At 36.9% G+C, this 18,146-nt stretch overlaps 1 protein-coding gene across 1 annotated transcript; it reads left to right on the forward strand.

Annotated features, from left to right (window-relative positions):
* Positions 1-688: 688 nt before the first annotated feature.
* Positions 689-14,195, forward strand: LOC107664955 (peroxisomal sarcosine oxidase-like). Its single transcript, XM_016455661.1, has 8 exons — positions 689-887; positions 1,161-1,309; positions 3,411-3,624; positions 5,127-5,312; positions 7,188-7,340; positions 8,563-8,712; positions 10,820-10,895; positions 13,535-14,195. Exons 1-8 carry the CDS (start codon positions 720-722, stop codon positions 13,663-13,665), a joined length of 1,227 nt encoding a protein of 408 aa, XP_016311147.1. The 5' UTR covers positions 689-719; the 3' UTR covers positions 13,666-14,195.
* Positions 14,196-18,146: the final 3,951 nt, after the last annotated feature.

The following is an 18,146-nucleotide window of genomic DNA, read 5'->3' on the forward strand; positions in this document are numbered from 1 at the left end:
TAGTATCGCAGTTTGACTGCGATATTGCTTTATACAACCTTCAATATATATTATAAAATTAATTAATTTAGAGTAACTTCCCTTTTAAACAAACAAATAATCCAAAACATTGAGCGTTGTCACCACACTGAAAGTCTGGAACTGGAACTCTAGTCAACACCAGTGAACCGAGAACCTCTCTTTTGGAACCGAAAAGTGAGATGAACCAACGTGCGACCACAAACATACCTTGTAGCCTACTGGAAATATGTTTAGGATATGATTGTATTTGTATGATATTTTCATCAACATAACACACATATAACATGATTTGATAAACAGCAGCACTATTAACACCACACATTTTCAGCCAAGATATATAAAAGTAAATCAATTTTAGCACTATATAAAATTATATTTATGTTCAAAATGATTTCGTTTTTATGAACTAAATCATGGCTGCAACGACCTAAAACTACAACAAACAAATAAAAATCATACTATTCAGAAAGCTTGTTTTACACCGCGTGTCAGAAACGTAATTATGTCATGGTGAATAGGCTATTCTTGATGGCTGCCTGAAATAACTTATTTTCTCGTCTAGTGCACGATATCCACAAGGAGTTAGTGTTCGTAAAACGTTCTTGTGCTGTAAACCCTGAAGGCGGATCTTACATTCAGCTGATCATGGTTACATAACTGAAACCGGAGAACTTTGAACTAATAGGAAAAGGAGGTTAATGCAAGTTCGTCGTGTTTGTGTGTCAGAAGAATCGTACGAGAGAGAATTAAAGCTGGAAATGTCGTCTGAAGTGTACGACTGCATCGTCATTGGCGCAGGGATCCAGGGGTCCTGCACTGCCTATCAGCTGGCCAAAAACAAGCAGAAAACTTTACTGCTGGAGCAGGTCGGTGCAAGTATGCAGTATTTCTAAATCATTTGCTCAGCCTTGTTATGATTTAAATGACAGCATAAAACAAATGTTAGTACATTTATAAAGGCAGAATGCTCACCTAAAGCAATAAAGTAAATGTAAGAGACCGCATTGATACTTGCATACAGTATATGGACTTGACTGTTAAGGTAGATTTGTTTTTTATTATCATTACTAAAACAAAGTCAATGCAAGTCCAGTGGGATTATTATTACAGTATTCTTTGAATTCCTTCTTTCTCCCCAGTTTGTTTTGCCCCACTCCAGAGGGAGCTCTCATGGCCAAACCAGGGTTATACGGAAAACCTATGAGGAAGATTTCTATGTACAGATGATGCACGAAAGCTATGAGCTCTGGGCTCAGCTTGAGAGAGAAGCAGGTGTTGAACTGTACAGGTAATGTTTGTAAGCATCTAAGTAAGAATGATGAAATTTTTTCTCCACAATGCAACACGCAGGCGCTGTGCACCGAAACTTGCAGACTGTCATAGCCGCCCCTCACCCATAACTTTAAGGGAGCTTTTTCATTCTATTCCCTGAGCATCATCTATGGACCATGGGGCGCACTTGTTTTTACAGTGTTTGAGAGGTGTAATGGATTACGAGTGGATCAAGCCCACTCAGCCTTGATGCAGAATCAGGCGCCTTCCTCTTTCTCTCGCTGCTATCCATCTCAGCTCTCTGACGGATGGGTCCTGATGAGAGGCCACCTGTGCCCTTGAGCATCTCAGAGACTGCCGGGCAGCGAGTGAAAAATGTGTGCAAGATTTTAAAGAATGCTGGATTTGTTCTCTTCTTTGTACTATTTAGATGACACTTGCTTTCCAAACAGTTATTAAAAATATTACTGATTTGGACAGGATTAGTATTCATTTAGATGAGAGGGTCATTTGTGTGGATGTGGTGGTTATGGAAAGTCATTTGCAAACTGGGGTTTTGGAGAATAAATCTTCATTTTATGGAGTAAATGCTATAAAGTGACTTGCAATTATCATTTAAGACCAGCATTAATGATTTTCTTTTTGATTGCATAATGTCAGTCAGAGCAATCTATGCTATGGACTCATTTATTTGATCATAATTACAGTAAAAATAGTTCTAGTTCTAGTTGTAATGGCAAAGCTGAATTTTCAGTAGCCAATACTCTAGTCTTTAGTGTCACATGATCTTTCAGAAATCATTCTAATAGCTGATTTGGTGCTCAAGAAACATTTCTTATTTTTATCAATGTTGAAGACTGGTGTGCTGTTTAATATTTTTGTGGAAACTGTTATTTCTTTGATGAATAGAAAGTTTGAATGTCACTTTTGATCAATTTAATGCATCCTTACAGAATTGAAGTATTAATTTTTGTTAATTGGTGATAGTGTATACACAAAGTCTTTTTTTTCCCTGAGGATTATCGATTCAGCACACCTTTTAGCTTTATTGATTGCTTGCTAGTTAAGATTATTATATAACCGACTAATTAGAACACAGTTTAGAGATGCTTTATTATACATAGACCTAGTATTTTTCTGTTTTGAATTAGTTTTTTATTTAATAAATTAGATAGTTACACAGTTTATGTTGCCCATTTACAATGCAGTGTCCTCGCAAAATGATACAGATTCATGCAGATATTGTCCAAAGCACCACTTTGCCCAGGGTACTTCTAAATATTACAATATTATTAATATAATCAAGAGATTGAATTAATTATGGTGAAGATCGCACCTGACACTCTTACAGTGGCTGTTCTGAATCTTAGTGATTACATTTTCTTTTTACATCAGATGGGAATCCGGCAGCTTGAACCACCAACTGTTATTTTACCAAGAGAGCTGCCAAAAAGGTCAAAATCCATAATAAATATTTGACAGGCAGTGCAGTGACAAATTTAGCTTTAGTTACAGTGTTCAGCGAAGGTCAAAATAAATGAGGATGCTGCAATTATGGACATTCCTAACCAGGACAGGTTTATATTTCTCATAGGACCCCCGAGGTAGTTGAGAAGCAGTAAGGTTGTGAGAAAGTTCTATGCACTTTTGATTCAGATGGTATTCAAATTACCTCCGCAAGGATCTTGCCCCACCATGATGTGACTGTTCGCTATTAGGCACAAGGGCATTGACTAATGTGACATGGAGTCCTTCTTTCAGTGTCCCCAATCAAACACACACACACACACAATGGGGGATTCAGTCATAAATATCTCTGATGAATGACTTGGACCTGTGAACTCATACTGCCCATGCATCATGATGGCTGGCAGATGAAGTAGGCCTTGAAAAACAGTATCCACAGAAAACAGCACGACCATCTATCACACATTGTTGATTTAAAGCCTGTGTTCCCAACCTCTCATCCATACTGCCATAACTCCTCACATTAAGACACCTGCATCACAAGCAGGCGCAGACGGCACTTTGCACAATTTATACATGCCTCTAAGCACTTCCACCTAAATCAAGGTACAGCTGTTTAACATGGTCATCTTATGAACTTCTCCTCACAGGCGCACTGGTTTACTGGTTATGGGTCCAGAAAACGGAGAGGGTTTCTCACGCCTAAAGGCCACGATGCAAAGGCACAAGATTCCCACAGTGTTTCTGGAGAAGCAGGAATTCAGCCAGCACATTCCCAATGTGAATCTCGCTGATGGGAACGGAGCGCTGATAGACACCTTTGCTGGCGTGCTGTATGCGGACAGGGCCCTCCGAGCTGTGCAGGTCAGCTGATCATGTACACTACTGTACAAAAGTTTAGGATCAGTAAGACTGATTGATTGATTTTAAAGAAATTAATGCTTTTATATTCAGCAAGGATGCATTAAATTGATCAAAAGTGACAGTAAAACACTTATTTATATCTTATTTAAAAAAAAATGTAACTTAGTAAGTAATGTAATTCTTCAAAGAAATGTTCCTTGAGCACCGAAATAGCATGTTAGAATTATTTCTAAAGGATCATGTGACAATGAAGACTGGAGTAATGTCTGCTGAAAATTCAGCCTTGCCATCACAGAATAAAATAAAATGAAAAATATATAAAAATAAAAAACTTAATTCAATTTTTATTAAAACATAGAAATAAACAAATTCTAAATAAAAAAATAGAAAAGCTATTTTAAATTTTAATAATATTTCACAATATTACTGTTTATTTCTGATTAAATAAGTGCAGCCTGAGTACAAATAAAAATCTTCTCTGATCCCAGACATTTGAACAGCAGTGTAAAATGAGACATTTTCTGGTTTTAGTGAACCATTTTATTAAAATATTTAATATCATCTCTGGGAGGCTGTTGGAATTTCACATGTCAATCTTATATTTAGCTTGGCAACTCAAAGCTATCAGATGCTCATCTAATTATGTATGCAAAATGAGTATATTTGCAACCGTTCCAAAACCCGCTTTGGACCGATTGTGTCTCTCCTCACAGAAATATCACTGAAATGGATTTTCTCCTCATTGGGGTCAGTAGATCAATTTTAGCTCATCATAGCAGTTAAAAAAAGAGGCATACAAATGGGTGGGAATCACATGACACAAGTTTTAGGTACAATAAAGGGTAGACATTTGTTTGAAATATCAGATTCCCTTTTTGATGATAAATGCTGTTGTAATTAATAAAAGTATTATTTTTTATTCTCAGATAAGAGTTTAGTTTAAGCAAGTACTGTGAAATTCAGCATACAGTGGAAGTAAATCTCTTACTGTGTGAAAACTCCTAAACTTTCAATGTCAGAAAGGCATTGAGCAATGTTCTTTGTGTACATAACTGTACTTCAGTGTCGCCTTCACCGTGCTTTTTAAAGCTTTCAAAGATAAGATATGGCTGCAAACTAGCTTGTTAAAGGCTCCTTACACCCTATCTAGGGGATATGGCCATGCACTTTTATACACAATGCCTCTCTGGATTCAATAAGCTCTGCCTACAGCAGCTACAGTGTGCAGTGATAAGCTCCCTGTTGGCTCTCACTAAGGAAACTCTTTCATTATCTGTTGCCCGAATCTGACCAGCTTTTTCCTGTTTTAACAGATCCCCGTTGACATCCCTCTGTGTCAAACTCAGCCCCTGTTAAATTTTAACCAGTCTCTCCTCACTGCTCTGATTAGGATTTTCTGTCATAGATGAGGTGTTTTGAAGAAGTTTTGTCTATGCAGTAAAGTTGAGCATGCTGTTGTCAGACTGAAGTGATTTGAATCTGTTGGTCTCTGTGTTTTTCAGAGGCTGTTTCAGTCCTGTGGGGGGGGTGTGATAAAGGACGGGGAGAAAGTGATTGACATCAGGCCTGGTACGGAGGTCACTGTAACGACGGACTCTGGAGTGTACAGAGGGAGGAGTCTGGTGATCACTGCAGGACCCTGGGCCAACACTCTGCTGACACACACAGGGCTGCAGCTCCCGCTCAAGGTTCAGCAGACATCCAGCCATCCCTCTTTCATTTACTCATCTATTCATTCATTCATTCATTCAATTAACTACTTACCTTCTTTCTTTCATATATTCTTTTTCTTTCTTTCATTCACTAACCTAATTTTTATTTTTATTTCATCCATCCATATACTTACCTTGTTTTATTTCTTTCTTTCTTTCACATTATTTCATTCATTCATCCATCCATTTGTTGATTTCTTTCTTCACCTATTTACCCTCTTTATTTAATCCATGTTTATTCATTTACTCCCTTTTATTCATCTGCCTATCCATCCATCCATCCATTCACCTTTTTTAGTTTTCCTTACCTACACAATTTCTTTCTTTGCTTGCTTGCTTTCTTTCTGCTATCCAGCCATGTTATATTTTTCTTCACCTGCTTACCCTCTTTATTTTACCATATTTATTTACTCTTTTTCCATTCATTCATCTACTGTATACATTTACTCCCATCCATTCATTTTTTTATTTCTCTTACCTTCATTCATTCATTCTTTCTTTCTTTCACATTATTTCTTTCACTCATACGTTATATTTCTTTCTTCACCTATTTATCCTCTTTATTTCATCCGTTTACTCATTCATTCTCATTTACTCATTTTTTCCATCCATCCATGGATTTACTCCCCTTCTTTCCTTCTTCCATCCAGCCACCTATCGATCCATGCATCCATCTGTTTATTCATGTACTCCCCTTTTTTCATTTACTCATTTCATTTACTCCCCTTTCTGATGGATTTACATCCGTCAGTCCATTCATTTACTACTTCTCACCTACACAATTTTTCTCTTTTTCTTTCTTTCTTTCTTTCAGCTATTTTCCTTATTTAATCTGATCCTTTTGTTATATTTTCACCTGCTTACACTCTTTATTTTACCATATTTATTTACTCTTTTTCCATCCATCCATTCATCCATCCATACATTTACTCCCCTTCTTTCTTCCCATCCATCCATTTTTTTCATTTCTCTTACGTTTGTTTGTTCGTACGTACGTACGTATGTTCGTTCTCTTTCTTTCTTCTCTTTTTCTTTAAAGGCATCATGGAACAATATATCAGTGTGAAATGTCTGGGTTTGGAAAACAGGTTCTGAAAAATGGAAGCATGGGAATATATAAGGCATATTGACAATCAGCCTTAGCTTGTGAAACACACACAGGCACATATAGATTGATCTGGATTACACCCCTGGGCAGAATGAAAAGTGAGTTATTTGTGAATGCACAGAAACCACCCTATACTCACCTCCCGATCCTATAAACAGCTCCCAGAGTCTCCAGTCCACCGAGATCTCTTATGTGTCACACGCCACGAGAGAAGTGATGGAAAAAGAATTCTGTGTTAGTTAAACTCCGAATTGGACCTAGAATTGGAATTGCATTTTTCAGGATAGCACATGCTTGAAAGTCTGCGCTTGGGTGAGCACAACAATATATGAGCAATGAATTTGTGCACTGGTGATTTTTTATGGTCTCTGAATGAGAAGACAGGCTGGACTATTCTGAGCTAGCGATTCCTTACTGCTCATTACATTTACTCTGAAGTGAGTTAAAGGGATAGTTCACCCAAAAATGAAAATTGTGTCATTAATTACTCACCCTCATGTCATCCAAACCCATAAGACCTTCATTCATCTTCATACACAAATGAAGATATTTTTGATGAAATCCGAGAGCTTTCTGACCCTCCATAGACAGCAACGCAACTGAAACATTCAAGGCCCAGAAAGGTTGTAAGGATGTGACATCAGTGGTTCAACATTAATTATATGAAGCTACGAGAATACTTTTTGTGCGCAAAGAAAATAAGAGTGAAAGGACTTTGAATCTCTCGTTTTTTTTCTGGGCAGGTTGTAAAGATTAACGTATGCTACTGGAAGGAGAAGATCCCAGGCACCTACAGTGTCGGCCAGAGTTTCCCATGTTTTATAGAGATGGAGCCAATAGAGGGGGAATATGATATTTACGGCCTTCCATCCAATGAGTATCCAGGACTAATGAAGGTGAGTGACAGGAGGGACGCTGCTTTTAAAAGAACAGGTTTGATTAAAGCCATGGCCTGGTGGTTATCTTTGTGGTGCTCAGTTTCAGGTCTTACTTGTGTCATTCTGGATTGTTTAGTAAAACTATGAAATATTAAAAAATATTTTTGTTCATTAAAATAAAGCTGAAATACAATCAAATGTAAATATTACACAAACAAAATTAAGCGAAATGAAATTTGGCATCTATCTGAGATAATAAAATTACAAAAACTAAAATAAAAAAGCTAAATAGAAATTTTAAAAATTAAAAAGTACCAAATATATATATATATATAATACCTATATAAAGGCAAATTAAAAATTTGAATAAGTACTACAATAGAATAGAATCAAATGAAACTGGATCCTGACCGCACCATGTTTCACTTAAAAATAGTGACAAAAATGTAAAAAAAAAAAAAAGTTTCAACCACAACTTTAGCCTTCTTTCCTGTTTGTCCAATATTTTTTATTTGAAAGACCACTTCTCCATGAAAACAATAGATATAGCCTGTCCTAAACCACTACAGTGGGTACGGAAAGTATTCAGACCCCCTTAAATTTTTCACTCTTTGTTATATTGCAGCCATTTGCTAAAGGCTGCAATATAACAAAGAGTGAAAAATTTAAAGGGGTCTGAATACTTTCCGTACCCACTGTATATAAGTATGCACCACAAACCATTTCATTAATGCAATTGCCTGCCCACATCTCATAAAAAAGCCACCAGAGACTGGTAGTCTGATAGTCCATAGTTTTCATTTGTTAATTAATCCACAATTCCCTCATGTAGCATTACAGCACACATCTCCACTCAGAGTTCGAGTGCATCAGATGCAAGTGCAAACAGGAGTGGTTCTATAGCTCTCTGAATGGATCCATGGACCTCGATGCTTTTACAAAAGCAGAGAAGCAGCACTCTCCTCTGGTCTGTTCTTCCAGTACTAATGGCCCGGTTTCAGTATGCGGGAGAGCCCAGCAGGAGTCTTCAGTCTCATCACACTTAGCAAGGCTGAATGGGAGAGCACAGATGGCTGTGTCATGTTAGATGCATTATGTCTGCTCCAATCGCTGGAGCCTGGCTTCTGCATGTATATCTGCTGCTCCTCCAAGCATACCGAGCGGTGGATCACAGATCCGTAATGTATCATAGGTCAGACTGTTTTTATGGACCATGGTGTGCGTGCATGTGTCTGAGCAGGTGTGTTACCACATGGGCAGTGAGACCGAACCGGATGAACGAGATAAACAGACGGATAGAGGGGACATCGATATTCTGGTGCGTTTCGTCACCCGCTGTCTCCCTGGGCTGGTGCCAGTGCCTGCTGTGGTGGAGAGCTGTATGTACACGGTGAGTCACTTCATTACTCGTCCTCAGGTGCCATCACTGTGTCCGGACCAAACTTTCATTCTCATGTGGAGAGAAGAAAGATATTTGAATGCATGGCTCATATTTTATTTTGACATGTCATTTGATTGAATGGTTGCTGGAATTGAACCAAGCCATTTATTTTGGTTCTACTTGGGTTTTAAATTGATTTTTTTGTTCTAGAGACGCAGAATTATAGCGTATCTTAACCAGACACACCTGATATGGTGACAAGCCATTAAAGCTATTTGTAAATCTGCCTTAACCAGATGTGACCACGACAGGATATTTTGTGGGTCCTGTATATTACAGTGAACATAAAAAAAAACGGAGTCTTAGAAAACAAATCAGAGAATTTTAAAATTATGATTTATGGGCCTTGAAATGTCATTAAAATATATAATTATGTAATGGTATATTATTAATAATAATATTAATAGTATAAAATATTTTAAAAAAATATATAGTATTGTTTTTAATTCATTCAAAAAATATTTTTAAATTAAAAACAAATCATTTACTGTAATAAAATTAAAATGGCTATTACAGTAATGAGAATCCTCATAAAAAAAATATTTTCTTAACAGATACATGCTAACAGATACATGGTAATCAAATGAAACTCTACGATGATTTCTAAAAAAAAAAAAAAAAAAACATTCAGTCATCACAAATGTCTGGAAAGGTCATGGAAATTCACTGGTCAAAAAAAGTGGGAACTCTGATGTTCTGATTGGTTGTGATTGTGTCACATCACGCTGCGGTTTCACATTCAGTGTGGACAGACAAATTGCTTGTCATGGGAAACTTGTCGCATCGCATCTGGTTGGGACGTGGTGTTAGCCTCTCATTTAATGCACATCAAAAAAGTCAGTTCTTTCAGAGCGGGTTTTCAGTTGCTCTGTAAACTTCTGCATGACTAAACAAAGTTTCCATCCGGATGGCTGAAATGAAAAAATAATACAAACAGCTTACAAATGCAAGGTACAATCACATCAGTCATGAAACAGGACAGCGGTGATGCAACACAACCCAAATCCTTTATAAACTACCCTTGACTGCCCTGTCAGGAGCTCCACAGAACGCCGGTGAGCACACGGAGATAAAGTTCAGTATTAAAGCAAGAAACTGAGTGGAACCATATAAAACGGTTACCTAGTAGCATGATGCACAGAGCTATCCTCTTCGATACCATCTACAGAACAACGTCTCAGTCAGCCAACCACAGTATTGATTATTTTCATACTTAAAAGGAAAAATATCAGGTGGCTCAAAATGAATCAAAAGGCTAATTTCTGTTGAATAGGTTTGTTAGTAGTAGTCAGAAATTACATTTGTTTAGAGTAAAGTGAAAATCTTTAGAAGTGAAGTGACTAAATTTGGGGTCAGTAGGATTTTTTTTTTTAAGTGTTTGAAATAAGTCTCTTATTTGATCAAAAGTACAGTAAAAACACAAATATTGTGAGATATTATTACAATTTCAAATACCTTTTTCGATTGGAATATATTTTAAAATTTAATTTAATCCTGTGATGGCAAAGCTGAATTTTCAGCAGCCATTTCTCCAGTCTTCAGTATCACATAATCTTTCAGAAATTATTCAAATATGATGATTTGGTGCTCAAGAAGCATTTCTTATTATGATCGATGTTGAAAACAGTTACAACTTTTTGACACATTTTTTTTTTCAGGATTCTTTTATCAACAGAAATAATTTTTGTAGCATTATAAATGTTTTTACTGTAACTTTTGACCAACTTAATGCATTCTTGCTAAATAAAATGGTTAATTTCTTAAAAAGAAAATAAATCTTACCAAGCCCAAACTTTTAAATGGTATCGTACACCCCAACTAGACATTCAGTGAAATGTTTGTCATTCCTAAATCACTAAGTCAATTTGTTCATTAGCAATTTCAGGCATGTAGTGGCTTATCTCTTAAGCAGCTTTTTAATTTTTAAGTTCGATTCAAACACAGCACTCATAATTCATGCCGCGTGCATGTTCGGAGTACAAAAAGGTCAAATATTTGCACAAATAATTACCATCCAGTCATGATGTTTAACATTCCCCTGCTTGGTTGTTTGTAGGTCACGCCAGACCATAACTTCGTCCTTGATTCCCACCCAACCTACGGCAACATCATCATCGGTGCTGGATTCTCAGGTCAGTAGAGCAGTAATGAATTCGGCACGCACCCGTCCCTGTAAAACACAACCACACGCGCTCACGTCAACTGGAAGAGCTATCTGAACTTTTTAATGAGGGAACGGAACAGGGCGCTAGTGAAGGACAGGAAGCGAAGCCCCCAGTGCGGGCGCCTTTTATCGTCTAATTAAAGGCGGTTGTTGGCTCCCCGGGTCCTGCGTGCTCCCAAACTCGCCTCTCAGGGGGCCAAAGGGCTCACCTGGCATTTGTTCCATCTGTTCCCATCACCTCCTCCTTAGACTAATTATGGGGCTAATTAAATTCCACTGGTAATCACTTCAGAGAAGCGCTGGTTAGCAGCAGTGGCGTTTGGTGGGAAGGGGTTAGAAAAATACAGCACAGCTGAGCACTACTGTGGCGGCACGGTGTAGCTATTCATCTTGTAACGCATTGTCCCGGTTAAAGGAGGTGTCACAGGGAGCATTGTGTGGCTGCCTCACTGTACCGGTACTGTCCCAATGCTCTGGCACGTCGCGCCCTAATGATTTATGACATATTCTTCTGCCTTAATAATACATTACAACTCTGATAGGAGCGGAGGAATGCTCACTATTAACCTCTCCCTGCCTCTTCTCGTTTTATTGTCTGCCATAATGACAGCGTTTCGCCTCCCTGCTGCTCTCCTGCCCTCAGCGCAGCTGTTGTATTTGCGGCTTGGGAAAAACTAAAGGGTGCAAATTGGATTCGTTTCAGGGGCAAACACACAGACCGTAGCTTCTGGGTGGGAAGTTGCCCCTCTTTCCACCCGGAATTTGTCTCAAGCCAAGCTCTGAGCTCAAGACCCTCCGGTTGCCATGGATACCCAGCCACATCAGTGGGGTTTAAGGAAGAACAGAGACCGTCTGCCGGTCAGAGCCATATCCACTCACAGCCCAGCTTTGCAGACTTCAAATGGCCACCCAATCCGCAAAGGCAAGAGCCGAGAGCGTCGGAGAAGAATGCAGTGCATTTTAAACATCTTACCCAGCTCCATCTCTGTCTTAAAGAGATAGTTCACCCAAAAATGAAAACTCTGTCATCATTTACTCTAAAGTATGACTTGCTTTCTTCTGTGTAGCAGAGAAGGTTGTGCAGTTTGTACTTTTCCATGTAGTTACTGTATAATAAATGGGTATTAAAGCTGTCAGTGCTTCAAAAAAGACTGAAAAGTATCATAAAAGCAATCTCTATGACTAGTCATACAATAGCTTTGTGTGAGGAACAGACCAAAATTAAACCATTATTCAGTCATAATCCTATCCTCCAGTGGACTGTTAATCATTTTGACTTGCTCATTATTTGTAAATGAGTTGAATTTGAAAACCAGGTCAGTTTTGTGAACTCTATCAGCTGATTTATAAAAGAGAAAATCACATTGTTCATGAATCAGATTTTACTGTATCTCATGAAATTGAAAAGGAGAGATCGGACAGATATTCATATTTTCAGTGAATATAATAACTTGCATTGCAGTTTCCTTCACAAAACTGTCATATGGCATCAAAAGACCTGAAATATAGTGCATGTTTCATATGGACCAATTTCATGATACTTTTATGGTGTTTTTACATCCCTTTAGAAGGAGAAGTCTCTGTTCATTGTAATTGCATGTAAAATATGGACATTTACACTACCTTTTAAAATGTTGGAGTTAGTAAGATTATACTTTAATTCAGCAGTGACACATTAAATTGATCAAAATCAACTGTAAAGACAATTGTACAAATTATAATAAACAGTAAAATGCTGTTCTTTTTAAATGTGTATTCATTGAAGACTCCTGAAAAAAAAAGGATCACGGTTTCCACAAAAATATGAAGCAGCACAACTGTTTTCAACGTTTATAATAAGAAATGTTTTTTTGAGCAGCGAATCAGCATATTAGAATGATTACTGAAGGATCACGTGACACTGAAGACTGGAGTAATGATGCTGAAAAATCAGTTTGCCGACACAGGAATTTTTGAATATATTTAAATAGAAAACAGCTATGTAATAACATTTCACAATATTAATGTTTTTACTGTATTTTTAATCAAATAAATGCAGCCTTGGTGAGACTTCTTTCAAAAACATCTTCAAACAAATCAAACTGACCACAAACTTTTAAATGGTAGTGTACATTATTCCAAATTTCTCCTTTTGTGCTCCAGTGAAAGAATAAAAGACATGTATGGAATTAAATGTAGGTGTGTAATAATGACAGAATTTTCATTTTAAGCTAAAATTATCTCTTTAACACACCAGAGAAAACATGCATGTACACAACCATGCTATAATGAATCCTCTGACAGTCCACTCTCTTCAATAAGGGAGACAAATTTTCTTAATTTAGCATTTTTCCAAAGCCCACCCAAAAGACAAATGTCCTGTGACAGTGGGTGTGACGGTGCCAGCATGATTTGAGGGGGTTTCCTCTCTCTCCATGCTCTCTCATGCAAAGGCTTTCTGAGTCAGACAGTGGACGACAGATAATGGCTATTTATAGAGGGGTTGCTGTAGATTCCTGTGAGGTGCGCTGCTTTTATCCCAGTGGATTGAATGAATGTAAACTGCATCCTATGATGATTCACCTCTCAGCAAATGTGATTTGTTTTTTTCTCATTCTTTCTCCGCAGGCCACGGCTTCAAGTTCGGCCCTATCATAGGGAAATTGCTCTCTCAGTTGGCCATGGGGCAGGTTCCCTCATACGACCTCTCACCTTTCCGTATTCAACGTTTCCAGTCTCACGCCAGATCATCACTTTGAATCCCAGAGCCTACAATGACAGCTACATTTCACATAATAAAACAATGTTAAACAATGTCTGAATGTTAACTGTGCTATGTTAACCCATTACTAATTCATACATGCTTTTTTCTGTAATATCAAGGCTGTGCCAAGTTAACATTAGACTAAAGATGTGCAAAAAGGAAATATTCTTTCCCACGGAATCCTGTCTAAATCTCACCATCAGTGTGTTGATGGTGGTGTGGAATTGTGCCATTGAAGTGATGTGAGTGAAAGAAGTTGACTTCCACCACCTTATTGCATGTATAATAACATGTGAAATTATAAAAAATACCATAGGCTTTATGTAGACATGGAGACTGTATATGTGCTAATTATGTTTCTAGGTAACAGCCTGTTTTATATTGGTTTCTGTGTAAACTCTGGGTGAGTCTAATTCTAAAAATTCTGCTTTAATTGTTATTTTTAAATCTTGCTATCATTTTTTCTTTGCATTGCATATTGTCAATTTAATATTTCTAAAAGATAAGCATGGGGGCGTTTGTTTTTTTTCTAAACATTATTGATGTTTGTATGTAAAATTAAAGCCATATTCATTATTTTTCATGCCCATTTTAAAAATTCACTTTTTTTTCACTTTTTTTTTTTTTTAATACTTGGGGTTATTATAGTTCATTAAACCTAAAACCATCAAAAAAATGTCATTACTGAACGTTAAATGAAAATGTAGGCTAATTATTTTTTATTACAGCTAGTTGCATAGGCAGCATTTCTCATTTTATTTAGTTTAACTTAATGTACTAAAATAACTAAAACTGAAATAAAATTAATAAAAACTGCAGACATTTCCGTAAAAAAAAATTCAAAAACAGACAACAAAATTACAGTGAATATTGAAAATATAATAATAAACAATAAATTGGAAAATTACACATTTAAATTACAATTATAAAACCAATAACTTAAAAAAGCCTCAATGCTACAAAAATAGCAGGATCTACTAAAACATGATACATGAGATATCTCTTGCATCCGCACTTCGCCAAGCTGTTTTTGAATGCAAAAATATTTCCACCCTAAGCATAAAAGTGACGAAATGTGATTAATAACCATTTTAAATGTGTCTTCACCATTAACGTTTATATGAAAAGCCTGCAGAGATTTCCACACCGTTCTTCAGGAGAAGGATGACAGATCAATACCCTCCGATGCTGATCACCAGAGTAAAGCCATGTTTCAGCATCTGCTACACTGACAAGGGAGCCATTAGCCTCCCGCGATGAGTTTCTAACAGTATCGTCTGATATTGTCTGATTGTGAATGCATTCGTCTGTGGCCAACGGCATTAAAAGTAAAGTGCACACTAGTCAGTTTTTATGATTTTATGCATTACTCCTCCTCGACAGCTCGGAGAGAGCGGTCTGGCGGCAAACGGAGCATATTGCTAAAAAGATATCAGCCGTCGAGCCATTTGTCTTGGTGAAGTCAGCATCATTTGTTGACTTGCTGCCTGGACCCATTTCCCCCTGTAAACATGTTAATCACTAATCAGGCAGCCTTTTACTCTAGACGTCCACCGGCACCATCAGGGGGAATGAGGAAATTATACAATGTGACAGCGGGTTACCGAGGGCCCATTCATCCTTCTGGCTAGAAGCTAGGAGCTAATGTTTACCACCTCTGATGAGAGCTAACCTGATGGCATGAGAGCGACAGAAGCTATTGTGAAGGCATTGAGGTTTAATAAATGCAGTTTCAGGCTTCTTTTCTGGCTCACATGCGTGGAAGGGTCATTTCTGTGGCTTCGGTCGAAAGGAGAGTTTTTTTTTTCCAAGAAAAATCAAAATAGCTCTCTGGCGAAAATGATAAAGGAGCTTTATAATGATCGGGAGAGAGAGAATCAGGCAAATGTGCTCTCTGAAACAATGCCAAAAGGAAGACGTCTGTGCACAAAATAATCCACAGAATCTGTGGACACTTGCTCATCTCTGTCCTTTGATAACAGATAATTCTGCTAAATCTTCCACTTGTGGTTTTGTTGTCCTAGAGAGTTGCAGCTGGATTTAACTGCACTTAACACTGGCCTCACTGTTTATTAAAGGGACCATGAAGTGTTCTCATCATTAAAAATATATATATGAAAAAAGTGATTTAACTCAAAATTGTATGACATTGCTACTAGGGTGACTCAACAAAACCATTTTCTTTATTTTGAAAGCACATGATGCACATATGAACGCAATATTAAAAAAATCTTTAACAAGGAAGAGGTCAATCAAAGGCTTGGGGTGGTAAGGTAATTTCAATCATGACAACTCTCGAAAGATTTTAGCATGGTTATGGATATGACAATGTTAATGTATTTGGTCTTGGCGGAATAGATCTGCTAGGCTGCTGTTGAATTGCTGCTGCTGTTGGTTATTGCTGTAGTAGTAGATTATTGCTGCTGCTGCAAGCAAGTACAGGAACTTGCTACTGCCAATGCATATGGCGATACGGTGCCATGAGTATTTAAGACATACTGCTGCTGCACAAATAGCATTTAAAATAACCCATAGCAGATCTATACAGGTGGAGCTGGGGAAGTGGAGTGTTTCAGAGAAACTCTGAAAGCGCGCTGCAGGAATCTCAAGTGAATGCTAACCAGCCATATAAATGCAAGCTAGTAAGCTCATTGGCTGCATATGCAGCATGAACCAATTAGCTTGTGCCAAGTCGTTTAACTCTCTGAATATCATCAGTTACGTTATCAACCCGTCAGCCTGCGCCATCTAGAGTTTCATGACTGAACTATATATTTACATGTTTTTGAAAGAAAAAAAAACTTGCTCACCAAGGCTTATGTGATTAAAAAACTAATATTGTGAAAAAAAAAAATAGTGTGTACAATTTAAAATTACAGTTTTTAATATAAAATATTATTTAATAATATTATTTAATATTAAAATATAATTCATTTCTGTGATGGCAAAGCTGAATTTTCAGCATCATTACTCCAGTCTTCAGTGTCACATGATGAAAATCAATGTAACATGCTGATTTGGTGCTCAAGAAACATTTATTATTTTTATTATTATTCATTTTGAAAACAGTTGTGCTGCTTAATATTTTTGTGGAAACCGTGATACATTTTTGGTATACTTTGATGAATAGAAAGTTCAGATTAACATTTATTTGAAATAGAATTTCATTTTACACTCACTGTAAATTTGATCAATTTAATGCATCTTTGCTGATAGTATATATAACATTGTTCCTTAATGTAACATTATAGCATCACAAAATTAATTTCAATAAACAGAAATAGAAAATAGAAATTTCATGCAATAGGGGGTTAAAACAGAATACTGATGTGTTTTTTTTTCATCAGCCATCAGTAGTCAGTAGTACAGCAGAGAGGATGATGATGATGAAGGCAACCGTAACTCAAAGCTTGAGGAAATAAGTGTATATAATAATATAATAACTATAAAAATATAATAACTGCTGGGCCCGGTTGCTTCTCTTATAAGCATTTTTTCTCATGTTGTCTTTCTGTCTCTCAAATATTGCCCTCTCCCAGGAAATGCCAAAAGATTGGCCTTCTGGAAAGTGTCAGTGTATTGAGTTGACATGCACAAGGACGAAGAAAAGTGCACACTGAGCACACTGACAGGGAGAAAGGCATGCGTTGCTATGGTGATGAGTGATGTTTCTCACCCTCTAAAGATCTGGTCAGATTGGACAGGGGGTTTGATTTAAGCACAGAGCAGCCTTCCTCACCATGACACAACACATCCTCTCATCTAAACACAAAATCAAACAAACTGTATCAAGTTTTATTTAGAATGGTCATATTCTCTCTTTTGCTTGATTTTGATTAATTTAGGCTGTTATTAGAGGTACATCTTCAACATTTTATTATTTTAAGTAAATAGGCACAGGTAAACTGAGGTTAATTAATTTAAAAGAAATACAATTAATTATTTTTATTTACTTATTTTGCATTGAAACGAGAATAACACTCCTCTTTCATAAAAAAAATATATATTTTAGATGTAACCATGTTTGCTCCTTTTTCACAGAAAAAAATGCTAATTGCTCTCAAACAAGTGTGAAACTATTTTAAGATACGTGAGAACTGCATACCCTTTACAACAAGTACTGTTTTTTTTTTCTTTTTAACCATATTCATGTCCAAAAAGTATACTTCATATAACAAGTTTTTCTTTCCACTTACATATTTGTAATGTATTCCGCTATTTTTTTTATATTTGCAGTTAGTCAACTAGGTTACCATGCATGAGGGAAAAAAGTAGGAAAGTATACTGAATGAGAAAAGTACATGGCATTCCTTAAAGAGGTCATATGATGCGATTTCAATTTTTCCTTTCTCTTTGGAGTGTTACAAGCTCTTGGTGCATAAAGAAGATCTGTAAAGTTGCAAAGACTAAAGTCTCAAATGCAAAGAGATATTCTTTATAAAAGTTAAGAGTCAACCACGCCTACCTAAAACGGCT

This window comes from Sinocyclocheilus anshuiensis, unplaced genomic scaffold (assembly GCF_001515605.1).
Source record: "Sinocyclocheilus anshuiensis isolate Anshui unplaced genomic scaffold, SAMN03320099.WGS_v1.1 scaffold319, whole genome shotgun sequence".
Classification (NCBI taxonomy): Eukaryota; Metazoa; Chordata; class Actinopteri; order Cypriniformes; family Cyprinidae; genus Sinocyclocheilus; species Sinocyclocheilus anshuiensis.